The sequence below is a fragment of the Molossus molossus genome, unplaced genomic scaffold (assembly GCF_014108415.1).
Source record: "Molossus molossus isolate mMolMol1 unplaced genomic scaffold, mMolMol1.p scaffold_m16_p_8, whole genome shotgun sequence".
NCBI classification, from domain to species: Eukaryota; Metazoa; Chordata; class Mammalia; order Chiroptera; family Molossidae; genus Molossus; species Molossus molossus.
Genome location: NW_023425402.1, coordinates 35370355 through 35394876, shown reverse-complemented (window position 1 = coordinate 35394876; position 24522 = coordinate 35370355). Strand labels below are relative to the sequence as shown.

Sequence of the window (24522 nt, the reverse complement as noted above, 5' to 3'; positions counted from 1 at the left end):
ACAAAACAAAATAACCCCGACAAATAAAATGTCACTCAAGCCATTTACATATATATTTATAATATTTCTTAGGCTGCAAAATAAATTCTAAATAATTTTCTTCACAGAGTATAAAAGTTATCAGAATTCCATGAAAAAATAAAGCATTCATTTCAAAAGTAAACTAAATGCAGAAAACAAAACGAGCAATGAAATGTGGCAACGGTGCTAAAAACAGCAAAGGTTTGCCTGAGAAAAACTAGAGAAATGGTGCAAACATACTGAAGATTCATTTTCTTGACCTGCACAGCAAGTAAAAAACAGGCTCTGAATGAAGTAGATGGAGTTCAATTTCACAAATCTTTCGCAAGGGCTTAGAAAATAGTTTTAAGGTCTACCAAAATAAAACGCCCTTTTTTAGTCATTTTTACCTCCCTATTGCATTTAACTTTTCTGACTATAACCATTTCCCACAACCCTCTTTTCATGAGGCTCCTGTGTTCTGGTTTTCCTTGCAGTCTTACAGGACCCCATTTAGTTCCTTCAATAATTTTACTTCCTGCTGTTGCCTCCATACAGTCTTGGTCAACGACCCTCTGATCTACAAGTGTCTAATGCCCTCATGGCTTTGGCAAACATTTCCATGCAGGCGACATCCAAATCAACAATCACCCCCTGTCTAATCCTGTCCCCTAAATTTCTGCCTGGTACTAACTTATACCTGCCTCCAGGAATGTAAAAAAAACAAACAAAAAAAAAACATGTACACTAAGCATATGCACTAAACTATTTACCAGCTTCTCCCCACATAGAATAACTTTGTCACTCTTCTCCTTGAAGTTTGATTCTACTCTTCCTCAAGAGCTACCTCTTTTATTAAAAACGTTTCCCCCAACTCCTACTCTTAGTCATTTTAACTTTCTCTGAAGTTCTTTAGCACTTAATGTTTGCACAATTCTTTCCATGTAGGTATCCAGAATGCACTCTGTGATTCCTAAAGAGCTGGGAAGGGCTTCTGCTGCATACCTCTTCCTAATGTGTACTCTAGAGTGGAATAATAAATACAAGGGGAAAAAAAATTTATATATATAAAGAGAGAGAGAGACACAGAGAGAAACTACCTTCTTTTCCTGAGCCTTCCAAACAGTATTCTTATATGGATCTAGTCTCAAAAATCTGTGCAGTTACATTGTTTACCAAACAAAATATAATTCACAAAGGTTTCCTGCAAAGTAATAACAGAGTGCTTAAGAAAAAGAAGAGAGCCCTGGCTGGTTTGGCTCAGCGGCTAGAGCTTAGGCCTGCGGACCACAGAGTCACAGGTTCCATTCCGGTTAAGGATACGTACCCTCAGCTGCAGTTCATTCCTGGCCCTTCTCCTCCCATTCTATCTGAAAATCAATGGAAAAATATCCTCGGGTGAGGATTAAAAAAAAGAAGAAGAAGAGAAACCTGACATAATGATCAAACCCTACTTTGTGCCAGACATTACTTCACAAGCCTGTGACACAGGTATGGCCACTTTACATGTAATGACACTGAGGCTTAGAAAGTTTAAATAATACATTCCGGTCACAAGGAAGGACGGAGGAAAAGAAGGGAAAGAAGAGAGGGAAGGAAGAAAAGAAAAAGAAATCAGAAGCATCAATGGGAAAACTGAAGTTATAACCCAGAGCAGTCAGTCTTCAACAAAGCTCATGCTTTTTGCTTCCGAACCAGTAGCCTCTCAAAGATAACAGTAGACAAATAGATCTTTCAACCCAGTCAACGAGGGGAAATAATAATATAGATTAAAAGTTATATATTGCCTGGCCAGTGTGGTTCAGTGGTTGAGCGTCAACCCATGCACCAAGAGGTCGCCAGTTCAATTCCTGGTCAGGGCACATGCCCAGGTTGTGGGCCAAATCCCCAGTGGGGGAGCATGCAGGAGACAGTCAGTCAATGTTCTCTCTCATGGATGTTTCTATATCTCTCTCCCTCTCCCTTCCTTTCTCTCTAAAATTCAATAAAAGACAATAATTTTTTTAAGTTATTATATATTATGTAGCCATATTTTTTATTATATTTCTCCCTTAAACTTGGGAAGAGGAACAAATACATAAATAAATTCAAAATTTCATAAGGACACCAAAAACTCAGAAGGTTCTTTGGGGAACTAATAAACTCTACAAATAAAGCATTCTCTTGCTATTTTTCAAATATTGATTTACTTTGGCAAAGAAGTCAAACAATGGTAATCATTTAAGAACTCACTGGTCATCAGAATTGTACAAGATACAAGGAGAAAATAGAATGAAGCTTAATTTCACCTGACTGTCCTAAAATTTAGGCCTTGTCAAACCTATTTCTTACTTTGTTCGGGTGATCTGGCATCATTCAAAATTTGACTTTAAAAGTTAAAAGTTTAAGCAAGCATATTACAGATTTACTTTATTTTGTTTACTCTTTCACAAATATTCTAGTGCTTCTCATTTGCAAAAATTCTCTCTCAAGTTCAAAGATATCCAATATTTACAAATTTCATAAGATAATATTTGCTTCTAGTTAACACTTCAAACATCAATAAACAGCATTCCCAGTTTTAAAACATGTTTACATTATTGCCAAATGTGCATTTAAATAAACTGGTTAAGTAAATACTTAATGCATAATCATTCCTCACTCTGATTACCAATTTTTTTCTTTTTTTTTTTTTTTTTATTCTCACCCGAGGACATTTTTCCATTTTTTGTACAGACAGAGTGGGAGGGAGAGAGAGGAAGAGAGAGAGAGGGAAACATCGATGTGAAAGGGACACATTGAGTGGCTGCCACCCGCACGACCAACCAGGGCCGGGGACAAACTGCAACCAAGGCACATGCCCTTAGCGGGAACTGAACCCGGGTCTCTCCGGACCGCAGGCGGACACTCTAACCGCTGAGCCAAACCGGCCAGAGCACCAATTTTTTTCTTAATATTCTGCCATTACACAGAAGTTTGGTTAAGTATAAAAACCCAGAATTTATCTCCTTTCTAATTGTGTGCATGGCTGAATGTAAAGCAAATGAAAAATATTAAAAAGCTCAAAGATATCTTTTGTAAAAGTCAAGGGTAACACATTCATTTGTGGGCTCACAAAGCAATGGACAGGTAGGTATCCAGACAACTTGGGTTCACTCCCATGTTCTCTCACTGTGACACAGCTTTGAGCAAGTAATTTAACCTCTCTTGATCTGTTTCATCTCTCTAATAGAAGATTAGACCAGATACCATGACAGGTCTCTTTTATCTCTAAACTATCTATCATTTCATAGTTACAAAAAATGTAGATCAAAGACTGAAAATCTGTCCAAATGCTCAAATATCACTTATTCATTAGCACAGAGTCTAGGATTGAATGGTGTGGCCTACCACAATATTCAGAGGAATCAATGTTATCTGGAATTTTGTGTTATGGCCCAGTGGCAAAGAGAAAAATGTAAAAAGGTGGCCATCGCTTGTCCCCAGAATGAAGGATAAATCATAAAGAAAAAAAAAGACCAATAAGCATATTGAAGAGTATCAAGAAAATGCAAAATGCAGTGTGATACCATTTGCACCAACTATTTTAAAGAAAATTTTCAAAAACATGAATACTCAGCCCTGGCCAGTGTGGCTCAGTTGGTTGGAGTGTCGTCCTGTACACGGATAGGTTGTGGGTTCTATTCCCAGTCAGGGCACATACACAGGTTGCAGGTTCGATCCCTGGTCAGAGTGCCTGTGGGAGGCAACTGATTAATGTTTCTCTCTCACATGGATGTTTCTCTTCCCCGACCCCCTTTCCTTCTCTCTAAAATCAATAAACATATCCTCAGTTGAGGATTAAAAAAAAGACTTAAAAACACGAACACCAAGTGATAGGTTAACTACACAGGGTCAGCCAGTCTTTATACACTAGAGTGGGAAGGTAAACTGACTCCAATTCCTGGAAGTACAAAACAAAGAGGCTTTAATCTGGCATACTCTACCATACGTGCACCTTTCACATAAGAGATTTTATTCTGAGGAAACAGTTGTGTGCACACAAAGCTTTGACAGTAGTATTGTTTGTAACCACAAAAATTACACAGCAAATGCCCATCAATGAGGGTACAGATTAATTTAAAATACTTTTAAATTATTTCAAAATACTTATTATTCCAAGTAGTCTGTGTAGAAAATAACCTTAAATTCCCTACAATGAATGTCCTACTATCCTTATTCTCAGAAAATGACTTTATCACCTAATTGTCCCCTCATATTTCAGACCCCTCTCATTCTCCTTCTTCATAAACTCACATTCTTCCCGCTTTTTCTCCTGTCCAAAGCTATCCACTTCATCTATTCTGAAGTAAATTTTCCTCTAAATCTTGCATTGATATATTAACTATTTATGCCACACTTCCTTCTTAAAGAACTTGCCTGATCTTGGCCATAGAAAAGAAACTCCACTTGCTGTTCTTGCAGCCTCCCTGCCTCCAAGCCAAAATGACCAGTGGTGGGCATAGAGCCAGGGCTGGGCCAGGTCATCTATTCAGGAATATGGAATATTATCCCCCAGAAAGAGACAGCCACCTATGGGAAGCCAAACAGTAGATCATTTAGACTTAGGAGCTAATGAAGTATACAGGCAAGCAAATGATTAAGTAAGGAAGGTAGTCAGTAAATAATAAAGCAGGAATGAAGAATCCCTTAAAGACCCAGAGATACAGAGAACCAAAGACACACACACTCACACACAAATTGGCTGCCTGAGGACCTTCTTGTTCTCTCCAGGTCAAGATGTGGATGTTCTATTCATTCTGATGTAACTAGCTAAGTGAGAAGCCATGGCAGATGTTGTTGATTTGATCACACCTCTATTCCACCCTATTTCTGATGGGTCTTCTTATATTCAGAGGACAGAAAGCTAAAAAGTTCTACTTCTGATTCCTTTGTAGTTAGAGTTTTGAGTGAGAATTAGTTTACACCAATTAGATACACGCATGCAATATCTGAAAGCAAAAGTGAGATGGAGACTATCTTCCATCTTCCTGCTCTTTGGGGCTGTTTTCTGCAGGAACACTAGCCTGCAGCTTCTTGTGTGAAGAAACAGTTGTGACATGGTTGATGGCTAGAAGCCATGTTCTAGGACCCCATCACCAGCTTATACATGTTTTAAGGCAGCTATAACTTTCTAATCCCTGCATCACAGCTAACTTGGTATTGGTGTTTTCTTAGACTCAACAGTTCCAGTGACAGCCTCAGAGTTAGTGTCTCCCTGGTGGGTCAGTTCTGCTGTGATCTGGGGGAGTCAGTCCTGAAGGCTCAGTCTGAGGCCTACTCTTCTATCCCTTCGAGGACTTCCGTAAGCAACTGATTTCCTGTATTAAAGCATTCCTGTTAACACATCTAGAGTTTTCTGTTTTCTGTGCTGAAGCTCTATTAAAATAAGCTCAATTTAAAAATACAAAAAGAATATATGATTATAGTATTCAAGCAGTGGCTTTTATAAATCTGACCAAACAAAGTTTTCACATAAGCTAACAAAGAAGAAGTTAGAAAAAGAGAAATATTAGGTGAGGTCTATCTTCCAGAAAGAGAATCACTAAAGTCATAGTCATTTTTAAATATTTTTAAGACCACTGAGATAGATTAGTTTTTCATATATCACTTGTATCGTGATTATGTATCTTATGTACATACTGTTTTAAACTGGTAATCTACATTATTCTTGTGTTCAGCATGCTTCTCTCCTGCTTCAGTCACTTAGTCATTTAACAAATATTTACCTAGCACCTATGTGCCAGGAAGTATTCTAGGCACTGAACAAAAAAAGACAAAAATCCTCGACTTCTTACATTCTGGAAAGAGAAACAGATAATTTAATAAAATTAAGTATTTAGTATATTTGAGGGAGGACCTAACCTAGATGAGAAGGTCCAGCCATATGCATGTATGGAAAAAGAACATTTCAGGGATAGGAGATAGCAAGTGTGACGGCACTGAGGCAGAAGCCTGATTAATATATTCATGAGCAAGAAGAGCACTGTGGACCACTGTAAACAGGGCTTTGGCTTTTACTCTGACAGACAAAAATAATGAACAATGGCATAATCTAACTGATCTGACTTGACTATTGATTTATTTATTATTTTTATTGTCACCGAGGACATTTTTACATTTGTCTGTAGATAGAGAGGGAGGAAGAGAGAGAGAGAAACATCGATGTGAGAGAGACACATCGACCGGCTGCCACCCACGCCGGGGACAAACCGCAACAAAGATACGTGCCCTTAGTGGGAACCGAACCTGGGACTCTGATCCGCAAGCCAATGCTCCAACCTCTGAGCCAAACTGACCAGGGCCTGACTTGATTTTTTAAAGATCACTTAGGCAGCTATGTTAAAACAGATCGTAATAGGAAAGACTAAAAGTTGGGCCTTGCCTGGGTGGCTCGGTTGGTTGGAGCATCATCCTGTGCACCAAAAGGTTGTGAGTTCAATTCCTGGTCATGGCACATACCTGGGTTTCAGGTTTGATCCACTTTGGGGTACATACTGGAGGCAACCAATTGTTGTTTCTAGCTCACATCCATGTCTGTCTGTCTGTCTTTCTCTTTCTCTTTCTCTCTCTCCTTCTTCCCTCCCTCCCTCTCTGTAAACATACCTTTGGGTGAGGATTCAAAAAAAAAAAAGAATAAAAGCTGAAAGATCAACAGGGAAATGACTGGAATTAACACAGGGACAATTCCAAAGTTTTGGACCAGATCAAAATGGCAGAGTAAGATGGGTAAGACTGTCTAAAGAGTAGGCCTAGAGGAGAAAGGTCAAGAATTCAATTAAGTCATGTCAATTTGAAGCTGCTGAATGAACCACATGCAACTGGATGTACTAGTAAGGAATTCTGTGAGATCTTTTAGCCTGAAAATACATATCTGGAAGTCAACTATAGTGCACAGTTAAAAGTAAGAGACTGGATGACATTAGCAAAGGAGTGAGTGCAAACAGAAGCAAAAAGAGGTTCAAGAACTAAGTAACTAAGTCATGTGGGGCAAGCCTGTCTTCTCTTTTGATTAAAAAAAGCTGAAGATCCAATGCACAATGCCATTTTACTTAAGTTAATTCTAGTTCTGTTTCTATCCCCTACTATGGAAAGTCCTAAATCACGCAGAAAGCCTCACGGTTAGAATTCATAAACCATATACAACATCAATTCATATGTCAATTAGCAGTTGTGCCTTACACATAACAGTTGCTCAGAAAATATCTGTGAAATGAATGAAATAAATACTTCTTTACGTGATAACCCCTGAATAAAACCCAATATAGTGATTAGCATAAGAGATTCTGGTGTATTTTCATGGTTTGCAGCAGTGCTTTTCAATGTGTTCTTGAAAAACAGGATGATGGAGAAGTGAAATTAGAAGAAAATACATTACTACAATTTTCAAAAATGTTTTTTAACAACAGCTAGATAGCACTAAAACAGCTCTATGACAATCCCTTTTCTGACCAGCATCCTAAAATGATTATAGGTCTACCATAAAGAGTCAAAAGCTAACTTAATTACTCCTTAATCACACTGTTTCCATTAATAGTTTATTTGAATTTTTTACACTTCTTTTGTTTTTGGTTTGTTTGTTTACTTATGCAGACTCTGAGCATGTTCAGAATAGTTGATACACATTTGACCTTCTGTATCCACAGGTTCTGCCAATTCAACCACCACAGATCAAAAATATTCCCCTCAAAATGCTATGTTGTTGCTGTCATGTACTATGTAATTAGGCCTACAATGGTTGAGTCTGTACTGAACATGTAGACTTTTTTTTTTCTTGTTATTATTCCCTAAACAATACAGTATAACAATTATTTGCATAGTTACTTACATTGTATTAGATATTATAAGTAATCTAGAGATAATTTAAGTATACAAAAGGATGTATGTAGGTTATATGCAAATACTATGCAACTTTATATAAGGGACTTTGGAATCCAGGAATTTTTGGTATCTGTGGGAGCACATAACATCAGTATAGCTTTCTTACAGAAGAATTCTGAAATGAGATTAAATAAAAGGAAATGAATATGGATTGTCAACCTTCCTACTATTACATTACTCATCCCAGATTCCTTCACCTCAAAACTAGGAGTCCTTTAAGGCTAGCCTCAGTAGGCTCTTCAGAGGGCCAACACCCTTCCCTCTTTCTACAGGTCCCAAGAAGAATTCAGCAGGAGCACGGGAGCTCCCCAGGAAAATAGGCATAGAAAGGGCTCAAGCCAGGAATATCTAAAGTGGTTAAATGGTTTTCTTAAAATTCCTCCTAGTCTGCTCTAGCATACCAAGACAAACTTCTGACGTAAGAAGCACAACGGTCTTTAGAGTCTGGCAGATTTCAGTTAGAATCCTGGCACCAGTGGCATCTTTGGCTAAATGAGTAGTCTAAGTTTCAGAGTTCCCATCTCTAATGTGGGAACATTTAACATCCTTGAGATTGCTGGGGAATTGCATAAATTACTTATATAAAAGCAGAACACACAAAACTCTTCAAAAGAACTGAGAGAGGGAATTAACATTAGCTAAGTGTTCTGGTCACACAGTAATAGCAAAATTTATCACCTTGAGAGCAGTCACCATGCCTCTTTCCACTTTAAATATCTAGTAAAATGGATATAGCTGAAATGTTCAGTGAATGAACATTGTACACAGGACTGTATTCGTTTTATCTTTATCTTTGAAACTCACTTTAGCAGACAAGCTAATTAAGAGATTTCAGAAACCTGGCTTTAATTCCAAACATTTCAGTTTATACCAAACCATGTTCTTTTCTACTGCTGTTCAAAGAGCAGGGTTGTTTGTGGGTGTCATCATATAAGACTCAGATTCAAATCCAACATTTATTGACAACCTACTATACATCAAACTCTGTATAAATGCTTCATATAATTATACCGCCTAATAATCACCATAGATAATCCTATCAACATTTCAGCATTTTTTAATGGTATACAAATATTAGAACCATATATGGGAAACCATGCTATCAAGGAGAAACAAGTGAGGAATATCTACCTACGCCTCATTCACCACTAGGGACATCATATTTAAGTAGAACAGTTTAAAATGCAGAAACTTTACTGTTTCGTTCCTTTAATGAAGTCTAACTCTTCTGAGGTACTGAAATTTTAGTTTTCATAAGAATAGTCATACTAGGTTGTTAATGGTAAAATCATATATACTATTCTTTAAAAGGTTTTAAAAGCCAGTCAAAGCTAATTTAAAAATCTAATCACCACCCTGGCCAGTGTGGCTCAGTTGGCTGGAGCGTCGTCCCATACACGAAAAGATGACCGGTTGGTTCCATTCCCAGTCAGGGCACATGCCCATGTCACAGGTTCGATCCCTAGTCAGGGAGCATGCAGGAAGTGGCGGGTAGATGTTTCTTTTTCATATTGATGTCTCCCACTCCCCACACCTGCCCTTTCCTCTCTCTAAAAAAATAAATCAATAAAAAATAAAATGAAATAAAAACATCTAAGAATCACCCATGTAAGATGTGATTTCATAGTCTCAAGACTAGAAGGTATAGAACCAAACTAAAATAGAGGCACTTACATCAAGGACAAAATGGAGATGGTCAGCACAGGGGCATAAAGAAAACTTAGCCTAACTGTATAGAAATTTACAGCTCTTCTCAGAAATCAGTAGAGGACATCAGCCAATCTCCAAATACCAAGTTCATCTCTGGACTTCCTTGTTCCCAACTCAGCTACCCTGACCCAAATAAGAAAGAAGATCACTAGGCCACAAATCAGTTGAAAAGCCAAGTAATTTCCATGTTTATCCCTTAGTCTGTGAGCAACTCAGAACTCACTGCTCCTGGAACCTTGAGTTCCTGGCTTGCAGGTCAAAAGCCTTGCAATAAAATCATCTTTCACTTTGCTTTATTCAGCATTCAGATAATGGTTTTTGATAGAGGTATAGTAAGTTGGTGAAGGTCCCTATTATCTAAAGGATCAAGTTCATGCTCCACTGTCTGCTATAAAATGTATTCCACAACTCTGTCCTGATTTACTTATTCAATTATATGTCCCGCTGTGATGAACCCCTATATGATTATAAAATCTAGATGTTGAAAAGGACATATTAATAGAGCAATAACTCACTTTGGCTAACCAGAAAGCCATTAAAATAAAATAAAAAGTATTCTAAATCTATGATAGGGGAATTATTTATATGTACAACCACATAACAAGTTAATTTTAATTTGTTCAATAAATTTTAAGAAGCTATAGTAGATGAATGATTAGTAAAGATGTGATCTTAGCCCTGGTCAGTTTGGCTCAGTGTTAGAGCATCAGTCCACAGACCAGAGAGTTCCAGGTTCAATTCCTGCTAAGGGCACATACCTCGGTTGCAGTTTGTCCCCAGCCCCGTTGGGTCGTGTGGGTGGTGGCCACTCAATGTGTCTCTCTTATATTGATGTTTCTCTATCTCTCTCTCTTCCTCTCTCTCTCTCTCTCTCTCTCTCTCTCTCTCTCTCTCTCTCTCTCTCCTGCTCTACCTTAAGATAAATACAAAAAATAAGATGTGATCCTATTTTATTTTCTGGAACAGGAAGAGATATAAGTAGGCATAGTTCTGACTTCAAGTAGTTTACTAATGTGAAAGAGAACCTCACAAAGTTAAGACTCCCTATGAAAGGATCCCAGATTGGATTGGCTTACTATGGTTTGAATTTGCCCCAAATAATGATTTCCAAATCCTAGGAAGAGGGCCACTGGTCTCACAACAAAAACTTCCAATATCATAAAAAGTTATACAGCTCTTTGAAGTAAAAAGTATTTAAGTGGTATGCTTTTGGCTAATATTATGACATTATTGTCTACAGACAATATTTTCACTACATCCCTAAATATTATCATAGAGCCTAGAAGAAAATACTACAGCCCAGAAGCAACAAAAAACTGATTTTCTGAAGACATCATAAGGAACTTAAGAGCTGTGTATGAATAACACAACTTCTCAAGAAAACCAAAAGTTAACCAAAAAGTTAAAGCATCAATTTACAAAGGTTTTAAAGTACTCAAATACTCATTAGTATTCTAATGGACTTTGGGGAAAAAGAGACACCAATCAAGGATTCTTTATCCTTTAAGCCAGAATCAAAAAGAGCACTGCTTTTGCAAAACTTTACTCAGACCATTAAATTTATTTTCGTATTAGAGGAAAATAACTTTAGGAGTGTACAGTATATGTTATATGGATTCAAATGAAATAATAGAGGAACTGTTATATAATCTATAGCAACTGTTAATATCATCAAATGAATAAAACAACATACTGGTATAGCATTTTATTTTTTATAAAGAGCTACTACTCTCACTAATCTATGTTCCTTCCCCAAAATTTTACCTTTCTAGCATTCCATATAATTGGAATCAACATACAGACAGTTCCCAGCTGATTTACAATGGTTTGACTTATAATTTTTAACCTTATAATGGTAAGAAAGTGATACATGTAATAAGTTACATGATATTCAAAATTTTATTATAAAATAGGGTTCATGTTAGATGATTTCACCCCACTATAGGCTAATAATGTAAGTGTTCTAAGCACATTTAAGGTAGACTAGGCTCAGCTAAGATATTCAGTAGGTTGGGTGTATTAAATGCATTTTTTATTTAAGAATATTTTCAACTTATAGGTCTAAAGGATGTGATCCCATCATAAACTGAGGAGCATCTGAATTATGTAGTCTTCTGGATATAGATTCCTTCACTAAACACAACATTTTTAAGATTCATCCATGTTACTGACTATAACACTAGTTCGCTTCTTTGTAGTGCGTAGTATCATACCAGTTTGTTTATCCATTCACCAACAGACGGACATCTGGATTGTGTCCAGTGTTTGGCTATTTTGAATAAAGCACTATGAACATTCAAGTGCAAGTTTTATGTTGTTTAATTAAATTGCAATATTTCTTTATATATATGTTCTGAATGAAAGCCCTTCCAGTGTAATCTTTTCTCCAGCCTATGATTTTCTTTTTCATTTTTTTTAAACACTGTCTTTTGAAAAGCAAAAGTTTTTCATTATGATGAAGTCCATTTTCTCACTTTCATCTTTATATGGGTTGAGCTTTTCTGTCCCACCCAAGAAATCTTTGCTTAATCCAAGGTCCCAGATGTTTCTTCTTCTGGAAGTTTTATATCTTAAATTTAGTTTTACAGTCCACTTCCAGTTATCTTTTGTGCATAGTAAAAGATAAAGACCAAGGTACATTCTTGTGTTTTCCTATGAAATTATCTTGGCACTTCTGTTAAAAATTAACCTAGCCCTGGCCGGTTTGGCTCAGCGGTTAGAGCGTCGGCCTGCGGTCCAGAGAGACCCAGGTTCGGTTCCCGCTAGGGGCATGTACCTTGGTTGCAGTTTGTCCCCGGCCCTGGTCGGTCGTGCGGGTGGCGGCCACTAGATGTGTTCCTTTCACATCGATGTTTCTCTCTCTCTCTCCCTCCCACTCTACCTGAACAAAAAATGGAAAAATGTCCTCAGGTGAGGATTAAAAAAAAAAAATTAACCTACCTTAGCCCTGGCCAGTTTAGCTCAGCAGTTAGAGCGTCGGCCTGCGGTTGAGAGAGACCCGGGTTTGGTTCCCGCTAAGGGAGCATACCTCGTTTGCAGTTTGTCCCCGGCCCTGGTTGGGTTGTGCGGGTGGTAGCCACTCGATGTGTCCCTTTCATGTTGATGTTTCTCTCTTTCTCCTCCTCTCCCTCCCACTCTATCTGAACTAAAAATGTCCTCAGGTGAGGATTAAAAAAAATTTTTTTTTAAATTAACCTACCTTAGCCCAGGGGGCTATGACTCTGTGGTTGAGCATCAACCTATGCACCAAGAGGTCGTCGGTTTGATTGCCGGTCAAGGCACATGCCCAGGTTGTGGGACAAATCCGCATGCAGGAGGCAGCCAATCAATGATCTCTCTCATTGATGTTTCTCTCTCTCTCTCCCTCTTCTTCCCTCTCTCTCTCTAAGGTCAATAAAGAAAAATAATTGGTTTTTAAATTAACCAAACTTATATGCAAGTCTATTTCTTTACTATTAATCATGTTTCACTAATCTTGTTTATCCTTACACCAACACTATACTGTCTTGATTACAGTAGCTTTACAATAATAACTGTTAACATCAGGATGTGTAAGAACTCCAATGTTCTTTTCAAAACTGTTTAAATTTGATGGGGACCTTTGCATTTCTTTATGAATTTCAGAATCAGCTTGCTGATTTCTACAAAAAAAAAAGCCTTCTGGGATTTTGACTAGAATCATGTTGAATCTACAAATTTGGAAAGAACTAACATAAAGATTGTGTCTTCTATTCCATAAACATGGCATAGCTCTCCATTTCTTTAAGTGTTCATTAATCTCTCTTAGCAATCATTGGTAGTTTCTGTATTTAGTTAAATTTGCCTCTAAATTTTCATATTTTTGTTATTGTAAATGGTAGTTTTCATTTCAACTTTCAATTATTGCTTGCTAGTATGTAGAAGTCATTAATTTTTCTACGTTCACCTTAATTCCTGCAATCTTGATAAACTCAATTATTGATTCTAATGGCTTTTTTGGTAAATTTCTAAGAATTTTCTACATAAATAATCATGTTGCAAAGAATTTGTTAAAGGACTCTTACATGCACGTGGTATTTTTAAAATAATTTCTGTGAGAATGGCTACTTTAAATTATATTCACTTCATCATCTTATGTCATCTTAACTACATCCAAAGCAATACCTTTCACAAAAATCTAGGTTCAATATACAATTCATATCACAAATCCACCTGTAAGCACAATAATGGTTCTCAAAGATATCATTGTTCCAATCCCTGGAATCTATAAATATGTTTCCTTCCATGGCAAAAGAGACTTTGCAAGTGTGTTTAAGTTAAGGACCCCGAGGTGGTTTTATCCTTGATTATCCATATAAACCCAGTGTAATTACAAGGGTCTTTAAAAGAGCCTAATAAGAAGATGTAGAAGGGACGAAGGGAAGAGAGAGAAAGATCTGAAGATGACACACTGAAGATGGAGGAAAGGGTTATGTGACAAACATCACAGGTGACCTCTATAAGCTGGAAAAGATGAGGAAATCTAATCTCCCTTAATGCCTCCAGAAGGAACACCTTTGAGTTTTGCTTAGTAACACTATTTTGGATTCTAACCTTAGAATTGTAACACAATGCTTTTTGTTGTTTTAAGCCAATAAATTTGTGGTGATTTGTTACATCAGCAATGATCATTTCACTTCAATAAAATACTTCCACCAGTTTTTTGGCATCATGCATCATTACCACCTCACACCAGGAGCAACTTTCAAAAGTAAAAATGTATGAACATCTAGACTAAACTATAATTTCTTATGAATTTTCTTATATTGGAAGATAAAGCTATCTTACATATCATTTCCCACAGAATTTTCAAAATTCCCTTTATCTTCTTTTTAAGTTTTAGTTTCATGTGATCACTGGTCTTTGAAATGCACTCTTTACAAAAGATCATTGACAAACCTCTGAAGTCCTATTATCAGTCATTCCTAAAAGCAATCACTAGGAGCTCTTGTGAAATGGAGACTAAAAATTGTTGGGGTGGGGGGGGTAGAGGGGGACACAGATAATGGAGAATTATTAAAAAGCTTATAATTCTCTCCGCTTTGGACTCTCAAAATCCTCATATTTACCACTCAAAATATATGTGGGCATAAAATTAGCACATATTTCAACCGTATCTTATCTAGGCTCTGTTTTATGTGAAATATTTTTAAAAATAATTTCGACATGGTACTATAGCTAAATGCCATTCAGAGTTAACATAACTCTACCTAACATCATAGGTAGAAAATACTGACACTGATAAATGTACATGGTGGCTAAAAATGTAATAGGCCTGTAGTTCTTTTCTTTAAAATAATTAATAAATGAGGTACTGGCTTTAGTAGCTAACTAGAAGAGGTGGTGCTTCCTTTGATTTTATTCTTCTCCAAGAAAGCTTAAAAATAAAACAATTTAAAATAAAAAGACTCCTCAACCTGTAAGAACTATTCCTATAAGTTATATGACATGGCTTGAGATAATTAAAGATAATACCAGGTAAATTTACTCAGCAAGACCTAAATCATCAATGAAAAGCTTTAAAAAGTATAAAGATTTCACCATAATCCAAAGTTCAATAAGACAAAAATATAAACCCTTAATAACAAATTATTTTTAAAATCAACACAGAAGTGATATGAGGTATGGGATTTAGAAAATAATACAGATCACATCAGAGTTGAAATAACTCATTGCAGTAAAGCTCAATGAGGACAGGAACAACTGGTCACCAAGCAAGTCAAAAAGGCAAAGTCTGAACTCAAACCTAGCTTTACTAACTTAACCCAGGTCAGTGCTCTTTCAATTTGGTCATGTTGTTTCTATGGTTTAAAAAGCTCAGTGGTTAGAGCGTCAACCTACAGACTAATGAGTCACGGGTTCAGTTCCGGTCAAGGGCACATACCTCGGCTGAGGTTCGTACCTGGCCCTGGTCTGGTCATGTGGGAGGCAACCAATTGATGTGTCTCTCTCATGTCTATGTTTCTCTCTCTCCCTCCCTCCCACTCTATCTAATGATAAATGAAAAATATCCTTGGGTGAGGATTAAAAAAAAAAGCTAGGTTAGATGATTAGTACCTGACCTAAAGACATAACTGCAGAAACAGAAAACAAAGACGTTATAAGGAAGACAAAAAAAAAAATACCACTAAAAGATTCATCTATAGATTCAATCAATTTGTAGAATAAAGTTTAGTGATCAGAAAAAACATTCTATTTTATTTATATTAATATTTTGAAGTTATGGTGGTTCCACCATTAAATGCAAAGAAATAAGTTAAAACAAAGACACTGTCCACACTGGAACACATTTGGCAATAATCTGAGAAATAGATTAAATCAGCCTGAAGGTGGATAGTCTCTTCTCAACAATAATCTCTATCACAAAATTTCAACTGCAAAAGTATGTTTTATCTTTCATGTCACTGAATATGCGGTTAACAGTACTGACACTGGAGATAGAACTCCTGGGTTCAAATCCTGACTCTATAGTCCAGATTCCCACCTCCATATCATTCCAATAAAGTCAGAATTTCCTCTGGTTCTCATACCTGCTCCTCTGGGCTCTACCCATGCTAGTAGGTTAGTCTCTAAAGCTAGCTGAGATTGTTGAGACTCCAACATATCCTGTACAATATATCATGTTGGGAGGTTCCCAAGACCACCCTCAGATTCAGTAATTTGTTAAGAGGACTAAGAAGACTCAATATACAGTTATACTCAAGGCTATAATTTATTACAGCAGAAGGATACCAAGCATAATCAGCAAAGTGAAATGATTCATGGAGTGAAATCCGGGAGCAAAAAAGCACAAACATCCAGGTGTACCCTTCAAGCAGAGTTGCACAGAACTCACTTAATTCTCCCAGCAATGAGTTCTGACAAGCGTGAGACGTTGCCAGTTGCCAACCAATTGAGCTAATCAGAAACTCCATGCCTTGGGCTTTTATTGCAGGAAAGGTGGTTAGGCAGGCCTGGTCACACAGGTACCCTTGCCTCACACATATGCAAATTCCAGACTCCAGAAGGAAAGCAGGTGTTCAGCATAAACCACACTATGTACTTTGTACAAATAGTTTAGTTACCTGACTCTCATTCCTTAGGGTAATGAGACCCTCCCCAAATTCAAGTTCAAGTTCCCTGATGCCAGCCAAGGGACAGCCTTGCAAGTCAGGTCTACTTCCAATAGACTAGTAGATCCACAGACCAACAGACTAGTAGATCCTAGCATAGCCCTTATTCCCTGCTTCATCCCCAGCTCCTAAAAAAGTGCTGGAAATATAGTGGCCATTCAAAAAAATTTTCTTTTAATTTAAAAATGCCTGGCTCTATCATTCCCTAGCTGTATTACCTTGGGAATTTTACTTAAGTTCTGTGTGCCTCATTTGTAAGATGGGATACATAACCTACCCCAAAAGGTTGCTTTGAGGATTAATTAATATATGTAAAGTGTTCACAACAGTGCCTGACAAGAACAAAGTGCTATATAACTTATATGTATATAATGCAATGTTATTAGTTGATTTTTTTAACTTCCAGCCTTAAAGTTCCATCATCTCCAGGTCACACTAATCTCTCCCATCGCTAAACTTAATGAATCTACAGTCTACATGTAGATTACAATTTAACTGATCAGTGTCATGTCTACTAAGATCCCTAACTAGTTTGTAGACCATATCCCAAAACTTTTTAGCACACACAACAGCATCTGACATGATACCTAATCTTTGTAGAAATATTGATTTGCCAAAAAAATTCTGTCTGTTAAACCAAGTCAGAATGTAAGGCTGTCATTCAATATCTTTCATGGTTATATCTGAAACAGTTTATTTGATCTTCTATTAAGAAATGGAAGGAAAAATGAGTTGATTTCATGCAGTGAACAGACTACTAGTAGTAGTAGTAGCAGCAGCAGGAAAATGCTTGCGTTTATAAAGCATATGATTAGAATCTCAAATATTTTACTTTGCCTTAAAGAGAACATGGGTTCAAATCCTCATAGGTCAATAAGGATTTCAGATAGAGAAAAAGATAGAGAGAGAGAGAGAGAGAGAGAGAGAGAGAGAGAAAGACAGAGAGAGAGATCTCTCTTTTACAGCAAGAATTAAGGAGATTGCCCTAGCCGGTTTGGCTCAGCGGTTAGAGCGTTGCCTGCAGTCCAGAGAGACCCGGGTTCGATTCCTGCTAAGGGCACATACCTCGGTTGCAGCTTGTCCCCGGCCCTGGTTGGGTCGTGTGGGTGGCAGCCACTCGATGTGTCCCTTTCACGTCGATGTTTCTCTCTCTCTCCCTCCCACTCTATCTGAACAACAACAACAAAAAATATATCAAAAAAAAAAAAAAAAGAATTAAGGAGATATAATTAATGAAATTAAGAAAAGAATATTTTAATTTTTAAAAGACAAAGAAGAATTGAAAGAGAAAAAAAGGAGGACAATATGCAGCCCAAGTTTTAAACAGATGATGAATCAGAGAAAGATCTGTGATTCCTATCCCATCTCTGACACCGGGTCTCTGCACATCATGGAAAACCTCAAGGTAGCAGAATTAGCAGAACAAAAGACCAATCAGACTGAAGTTTAGCAATGTGAGGGAACTTTTAGACTGGCAGGTCTCTTCAGAAGAATTATATTCACATCTCAGTTTACATGAATTTGTCCTATAAGCATCAACATCATCATAAACACCAGTTCCAAGGTTATCTTTTCAGTATGAATTACTTTAAAATAGGTTTACATAAGAACTCTTAAATACCAAACATTTAAAAAATTATCTCCATCCTCACTACCTGTAGTAGACTCTGGGACTGGGTTTTACAACCTCCATTTAACATTTCTACTATTTGAAGAGGTTAGAAAACTAAAAGACTCCCTTCAAGGCAAGGTGTTGACATTTTTTGCACACGGAAGGCACAATTGTAGCAAAGACCATCTTCCCACATTAAGGGCAACTGACAAAAATGTCTAGTAGACATTGAACATTTGTAATAACCACAGTTCTGGTTCTCCCATCAGCTTACCAGTTTCATGGGTGAGAAGTAGCCACAGCAATGGAGGTGTTGGTAGCAATGACAATAATTGGTAGCCTTGAAAGTAGTCCAGTGGTGGCTCTCTGACTTTTGTTCCTCCAGCCCTTCCAATGATGTTGTGAGCACCCTAATCCTTAAAAAGCTACAGTGGTTGCTTCCTGCCCCATACCCTGATTTACCATGCACTGACATTGAGTAAAAGACCTCTTATACTCTTGCTTAGGCTACTGTTATAACAAGATGACTTGCCTGAAATCTCTCACCATTCTAGTTCTTCCTCTGACCGCCACCCCAAATCTGACCATGCTTAAAGGAAACTTACTAAAAAAAGGCCACATGAAAACTTCTTATCTTCTTTTCTATACCTGTACCTTATAAACTATGTCCTTTAATTCCTTCTCCATCCGGTGAATTCCTACTCCACCTTCAGAACCTAGCTCCAACAAGACTCCTTAGGTGAATCTTTCCCAGGAGAGTCACTCCACATGCTCATATGTACATTGGCTTCCACATATCCTGCTGCCTACCCTTGGCCCTGTACTCATTTATATACATTCATTCGTTCAAAAGAGATTTGCTGAGTTACATTTACCTACCACATTGTGTGGAGGGGCTGGAGATATAAGCTAAAACAAGACAGACAAGGTCTCTTCCCTCTTACATATATAATCCAACAGAGATATAGACTATCAATAAATATCCAAAAAATGTTTAATTACAATTGTGGTAAGTGTAATAAAAGGTTCAGGGTGTGCTTATGTGTATAAATGGAAGTCTAACCTAATCTGGGAGAACCAGAGAGAATCATTTTCCCTGAAGAGATATTTAAATAAACTGGTAGATAGATAAAACTAATCAGGCAAAAAATTTTAGAGAGTTTCCTAGGCAGAAGGAACAACATATACAAAGGCCTTGAGGCAGCATTCTAAGAATGTGAAACCAATCTATGGACAAGTCAGAATGCAAGGGGGGACAGTAGCCCAAAAGAGTGGAAAGGGGGGTACTTCTTACAACCAGTATTATAAGTAACAGTTAGTATAATTTTAGAATCATTCATTGGCAAAAATGCTACCTCCACTAAACAAACTCCTTTAGGTCTTACAAATTTTAGCCCCATAAGCCTACACAGAGCTTAAAAGCATACCCTCAAGTCAATACCTGCGAAATAAAGAAATGAGTGTTTGATCTGGGCAAGGAGCTTAGCATCTCAATACAACACCCATGAACAAAAATTATCTCTAGGAGGAGAGGGTCAATGAGGAAAAAAGGGGGACATCTATAGTATTTCCAACAATAAAAAATAATAATAATTTTTTAAAATTTTATCGCTAGGGTTCAAAACCCTTGATTCTGACTACCCCAAAACTTTTGGGCAAGAGACACATTTTCATGACAATTTATACATGTCCAGAATCAAAGCTAGTATCACTGTGGATGAACTTTAAATACTAAAAACTAAACTTTAAGTTGGCAAGGGGCTCTAAATCCTCACTGCTCCATAAAGTACCACCAATTAATAACCAACAGAATCATGAATGAGGCCAGGGAGAGACGTCTACCTGTTCTTATCCTCCACTTGCTGAACAGATTTGGTAAGAATAGTATACAAGAAACACACCTATGTCATCCTTTTCTCCTACCTTACTTCCAAAATACTGTCAATTCAGGAAACGCACTGGTGACTCAGTAAGAAAATCTCAAAATCCAATCAATACACCTCTGCCAACTATTATAATCAATAGAATAAAGTGATCTCTAGCTCGAGACTTTAATTTTTGGCACATGTTTTCAAAGAGCAGTGGAAGAAGTATTCTTTGAAAGAAAGAAAAATGAGTTAACTAGGAAAGAGCTCCAAAATACATGAAAAGCATGATGTAGAATTTACTACAGTGAAGAAAACACCGATATACAAATACACTGTATGCAACCTCTTTATAATAACTGGGCTGCAGAATAAGACACTTAGCTTGCCTTTTAAAAGGACATTTAATATGAATTTCACTACCTACATTTACTATGTCACTTGGCAAATATAATAGTAAATCCAAAATCATGTAACAAGCCAAGAATTCTACCAAAAGAGGTCATAAATGGGTTCAACCGATGACTCAAAAATTTTACAAAACATATTTAATTGCATCAGTTGCCCAATCATGTCAAATTTTTCAATTACAACCATGAAATCAAGTCTAATTAAACCAATAAGTGTCCTTAACTGTCTTTTTTCCTTTTTCTGGAATGATCAAGATAGAACAGTGAAATAACTTTAGAAGTTATTTTAACATTATTCTAGATTTAGTAGCAACAAGAAAAAAATAATGATCTTTTAAAATCATGACTATGGAGTTCATGCCCTTCATGTTTCACCCTTGAACTCTTTTTTTTTTTTTCTATCTGCACCCGATGACATTTTTCCATTTTTTGTTCAGGTAGAGTGGGAGGGAGAGAGAGGAAGAGAGAGAGAGAAACATCGACGTGAAAGGGAGACATCGAGTGGCTGCCACCTGCATGACCAACCAGGGCCAGGAACAAACTGCAACCGAGGTACGAGCCCTTAGCAGGAACCAAACCCTGGTCTCTCTGGACCGCAGGCCGACGCTCTAACCGCTGAACAAAACCAGCCAGGGCACCCTTGAACTCTTGATACTATTCTCTCCCACTTCCTCTACTTCTCAAAAACAAACAAAACCAAAATAAAAAAGACATTTATTTGATATATTATTATTGACCTAAGTGTCAATATAAATAGTGAGCAAAACTATGTTCCCTATTCCTCAGGTCAAAATAAATAAAGCTTTTGTCCTAATTTGAGAAGTACATGATGATTCTCCCCCCTCACCTAAAAAAAAAAAGTGAATGAGCCCTGGTTGGTCTGACTCAGCAGTCAGAGTGTCCTCCCTTAGACCAAAGGGTCTCAGATGCAATTCCCAGTCAAGGGCATGTACCTGGGTTGCAGGTTTGATCCCAGGTCGGGAAGCAACCAATCCACATGTCTCTCACATTGATGTTTCTCTCTCTCCCTCCCTTCCTCTCTTCCACTCTCTCTAAAAATCAATGGGAAAATATCCTCCGGTGAGGATTAACAGAAAAAAAGTGACTGAAAATGTTAACGTGGTAAATGATGGCTTTTAAAAAAAACCTATAAATTATTTTAGAAAGCACTAATGAAAATCTGATTTTATAAAATACTTTTTGGGAGAAATAAATTTGAACAAAAATTATTTTTCAATTATTTCTATACCTAAATTACTGAAACTTATTATTTTTAATGATTTCTTTTACTAGCATCTCTACTTAGCCATGTTATTTCTCAAAATGCATATCATACAACCTCAGCTTCTCTCTTTTTCTGGCCCATTTTCAGTGTTTTACTAGTGCAGTGATTAGTGAGCAATTGTGCCTCACTACAGAACAGCATTCCCCCAAAACACTACACACATAACACCAGGTAAACAAATATGACCACAATAATCAGGCATTTTTAACTCTACACCTGAAAGGTCACAAAGAATAAATATAAGGTTGGCTTAATCTTATAAGGGGGGTAATGTGGGGACATCTCTAATATTGTCAACGAAAAAAATAAATAATTTTTAAAACAGAAAAAGTGCTCATAATATGATCTGGTTACAGCAATTCAGTACCTGCTATAATAGTGAAGTGACTTGCCGAGGCTGTGTGGTTAGTCAAAACGAACATCAGCCTACTGAAATGTGACTCATTTATATAGTATTGTGGAAGAACAGAAAAGCTTCAGGAAAAGTCTAGGTCAAATAATGCAGAAGTCTTAAATGACATTCCCAAAGACTGACTGATTCCTATTTTGGAGAACTACTATTTGTCACAGAATAAACAAATAAACCAATTTATAATTAAGCAAGATTTCTTCCTAAACACATGAAAGATTTGTTTTTAAAATTCTGAAACACTTTTCCATTGAGATTAGTTAAAAGACATTAAATATAAGTCAGATCTCCAAATCAAAGACACATAAGCTAAAAACGGTGTATCTATTCCAAAGGCTAAGGCTAAAAGCTCTCCAAGTGAACAAACTAAAATGAGGTGTTTTGGTGGTTTTTTCATCTCTGAATCTTTAAAATGTACTTTCAACGTTTATGGGGTACACAAACCTGTGTCCCTATATTCGCCCAAACTAGTTGGTCAGAAACAATGAAATTATTAAAATCGTCAAGTACATAAGCCCCCTGTCCAAGAGGCTCATATAATGAAATTCCTGTTCATTCTGGCCAATATCCAGCTAAAAAATACTACTACTACTACTAAGGATCCCTTCCTAATTGTTTTCCTCTGTAAAACTCAACCCACCAAAAGGACCACCATACTCTTGCTCAGGAAGCAGAAGCGAGAGCCCTATACAGAAGCTGTCCGGTGGGCAGACAGGTAGGGTTCCACCTGGGATACCGAGCCTCGGAGCCCGGAGGGGGAGGCTGAAGTTACCGGGGAGGGTCGAGGCGCCGACGGGGCCTTAAGGGTGGCCCACCCACGGAGGTACCAGTGAGCTGCGGCGGGAGAAGGGCAACCCTTTAGCCCCAAGCACTGCCCAGGCTGTCGCCCCGTGCCGCGCTCCCAGTCCCACCCCGGCCCTGTGCAGGGGCCGAGCTTCGCGACGCGGGCACCGGCTCAACCCCGGGGCCGGGAAGGAGAGGAGTCTGGCACCAGGGACGGCGCCCGTGGGCCTGACCTCGCCGCCGCCTCGGGCGGAGGTGAGGGTCCCCTCGAGCCCCGCGCCCACCCTCCCGTCAGGGCCGGAGCCGACCGGGCGCAGCCGCAGCGACGGGAAGGTCACTGGCTGCTGGAGGCCCGGACCAGGGAAGGCGGCGTCCGCGCTACCTTTGGCCTCGCAGTCGGCGCAGTACTTGTTGTCCTCCTCCCTCAGCAGCTTGGACAGGATGAGCTGGTGCTGCTCGTTCAGCTTCTGAGCCTTCTCCCGGCAGGAGCGCGTCGCCATCTCGGCAGCGGGGCGGGGAGCCCGGGACAGCGACGGCGGCGGCGGATGCCGACAGAAGCTGGGCTGGATAAACGCACCTGGCACCGCCGGGACCGCGGGCCGACTCAGCCCCAGGAAGCGGCGGCGGCGGCGGCTGCTGGAACAGGAGGAGCTGTGGCGGCGGTGGTGGTGGCAGCGCCGAGGTGTCCCGCCTCCTCGCCGGGCCGGCCCCGCACGCACCGCCAAAGCCGGCGAGGGAGGGGGAGGGGGAGGGGGAGGGACGAAGCCGTGGCTTCCGGGTGGCGCCGCAGGAAGAAACCCAGACGCGGGGCGCGCTGCGCATGCGCCGGACTTCCTGGGAAGCCGGCCAGCCCATTTCCACCCAGGGCCCTTAGCCCAAGGTGATCCCGGAAGAGTACCTTGCACTGCCCGCTGTGGGCTTCCCCACTTTTGTGATGTGACTGTCGTTGAGGGCCTCGGGTAAAACCCGGCAAGGGAAAATATTTTAAAGAGGCGCCATTCACTTGCTTTCTTGGCTTTGCTCTGGCACAGCATTGGAAATAAAAGTGACTGGGTCGATTTGTTTATTCATTCGACGTGTCTTCATCTGCAGTTTTGAAATTGACATCACCCTAGAGCTAGGGACACGCTAGAATAAAGTAGACAAAACAATCTCTTAAATTTTTGGAAGAAAGTAGTCTTGTAGTGACGTGCATTGAGGGCTAACATTTACTGAATAATTATTCTGTGCCATGAACGATTAACTCATTTAACCCCTATCACAACCCTGTAATATTGTAACCCTCATTATACAGACAGGAAAATGAGGCATGGAGTTTAGTAACTTGCCCAGGTTACAGAGCTACTCATTGGAAGAGCTGAGATTCAAATCCAAAGTAGTCTGCAGAGTGTAAAACATCTGGCAGTACGCCCTTCCATA

The 24522-nt window shown here is 38.6% G+C and overlaps 1 protein-coding gene across 1 annotated transcript in view; it reads right to left on the bottom strand.

Moving 5' to 3' along the window:
* SMAP1 (small ArfGAP 1) overlaps positions 1-23795 on the bottom strand; it is a 130062-nt gene extending 106267 nt beyond the window's left edge. Inside the window, exon 1 of the mRNA XM_036248034.1 lies at positions 23486-23795. Within this exon, the coding sequence (XP_036103927.1) occupies positions 23486-23603 (118 nt within the window). The 5' untranslated portion in view covers positions 23604-23795. The remainder of the gene's footprint in view (positions 1-23485) is intronic.
* Positions 23796-24522: the final 727 nt, after the last annotated feature.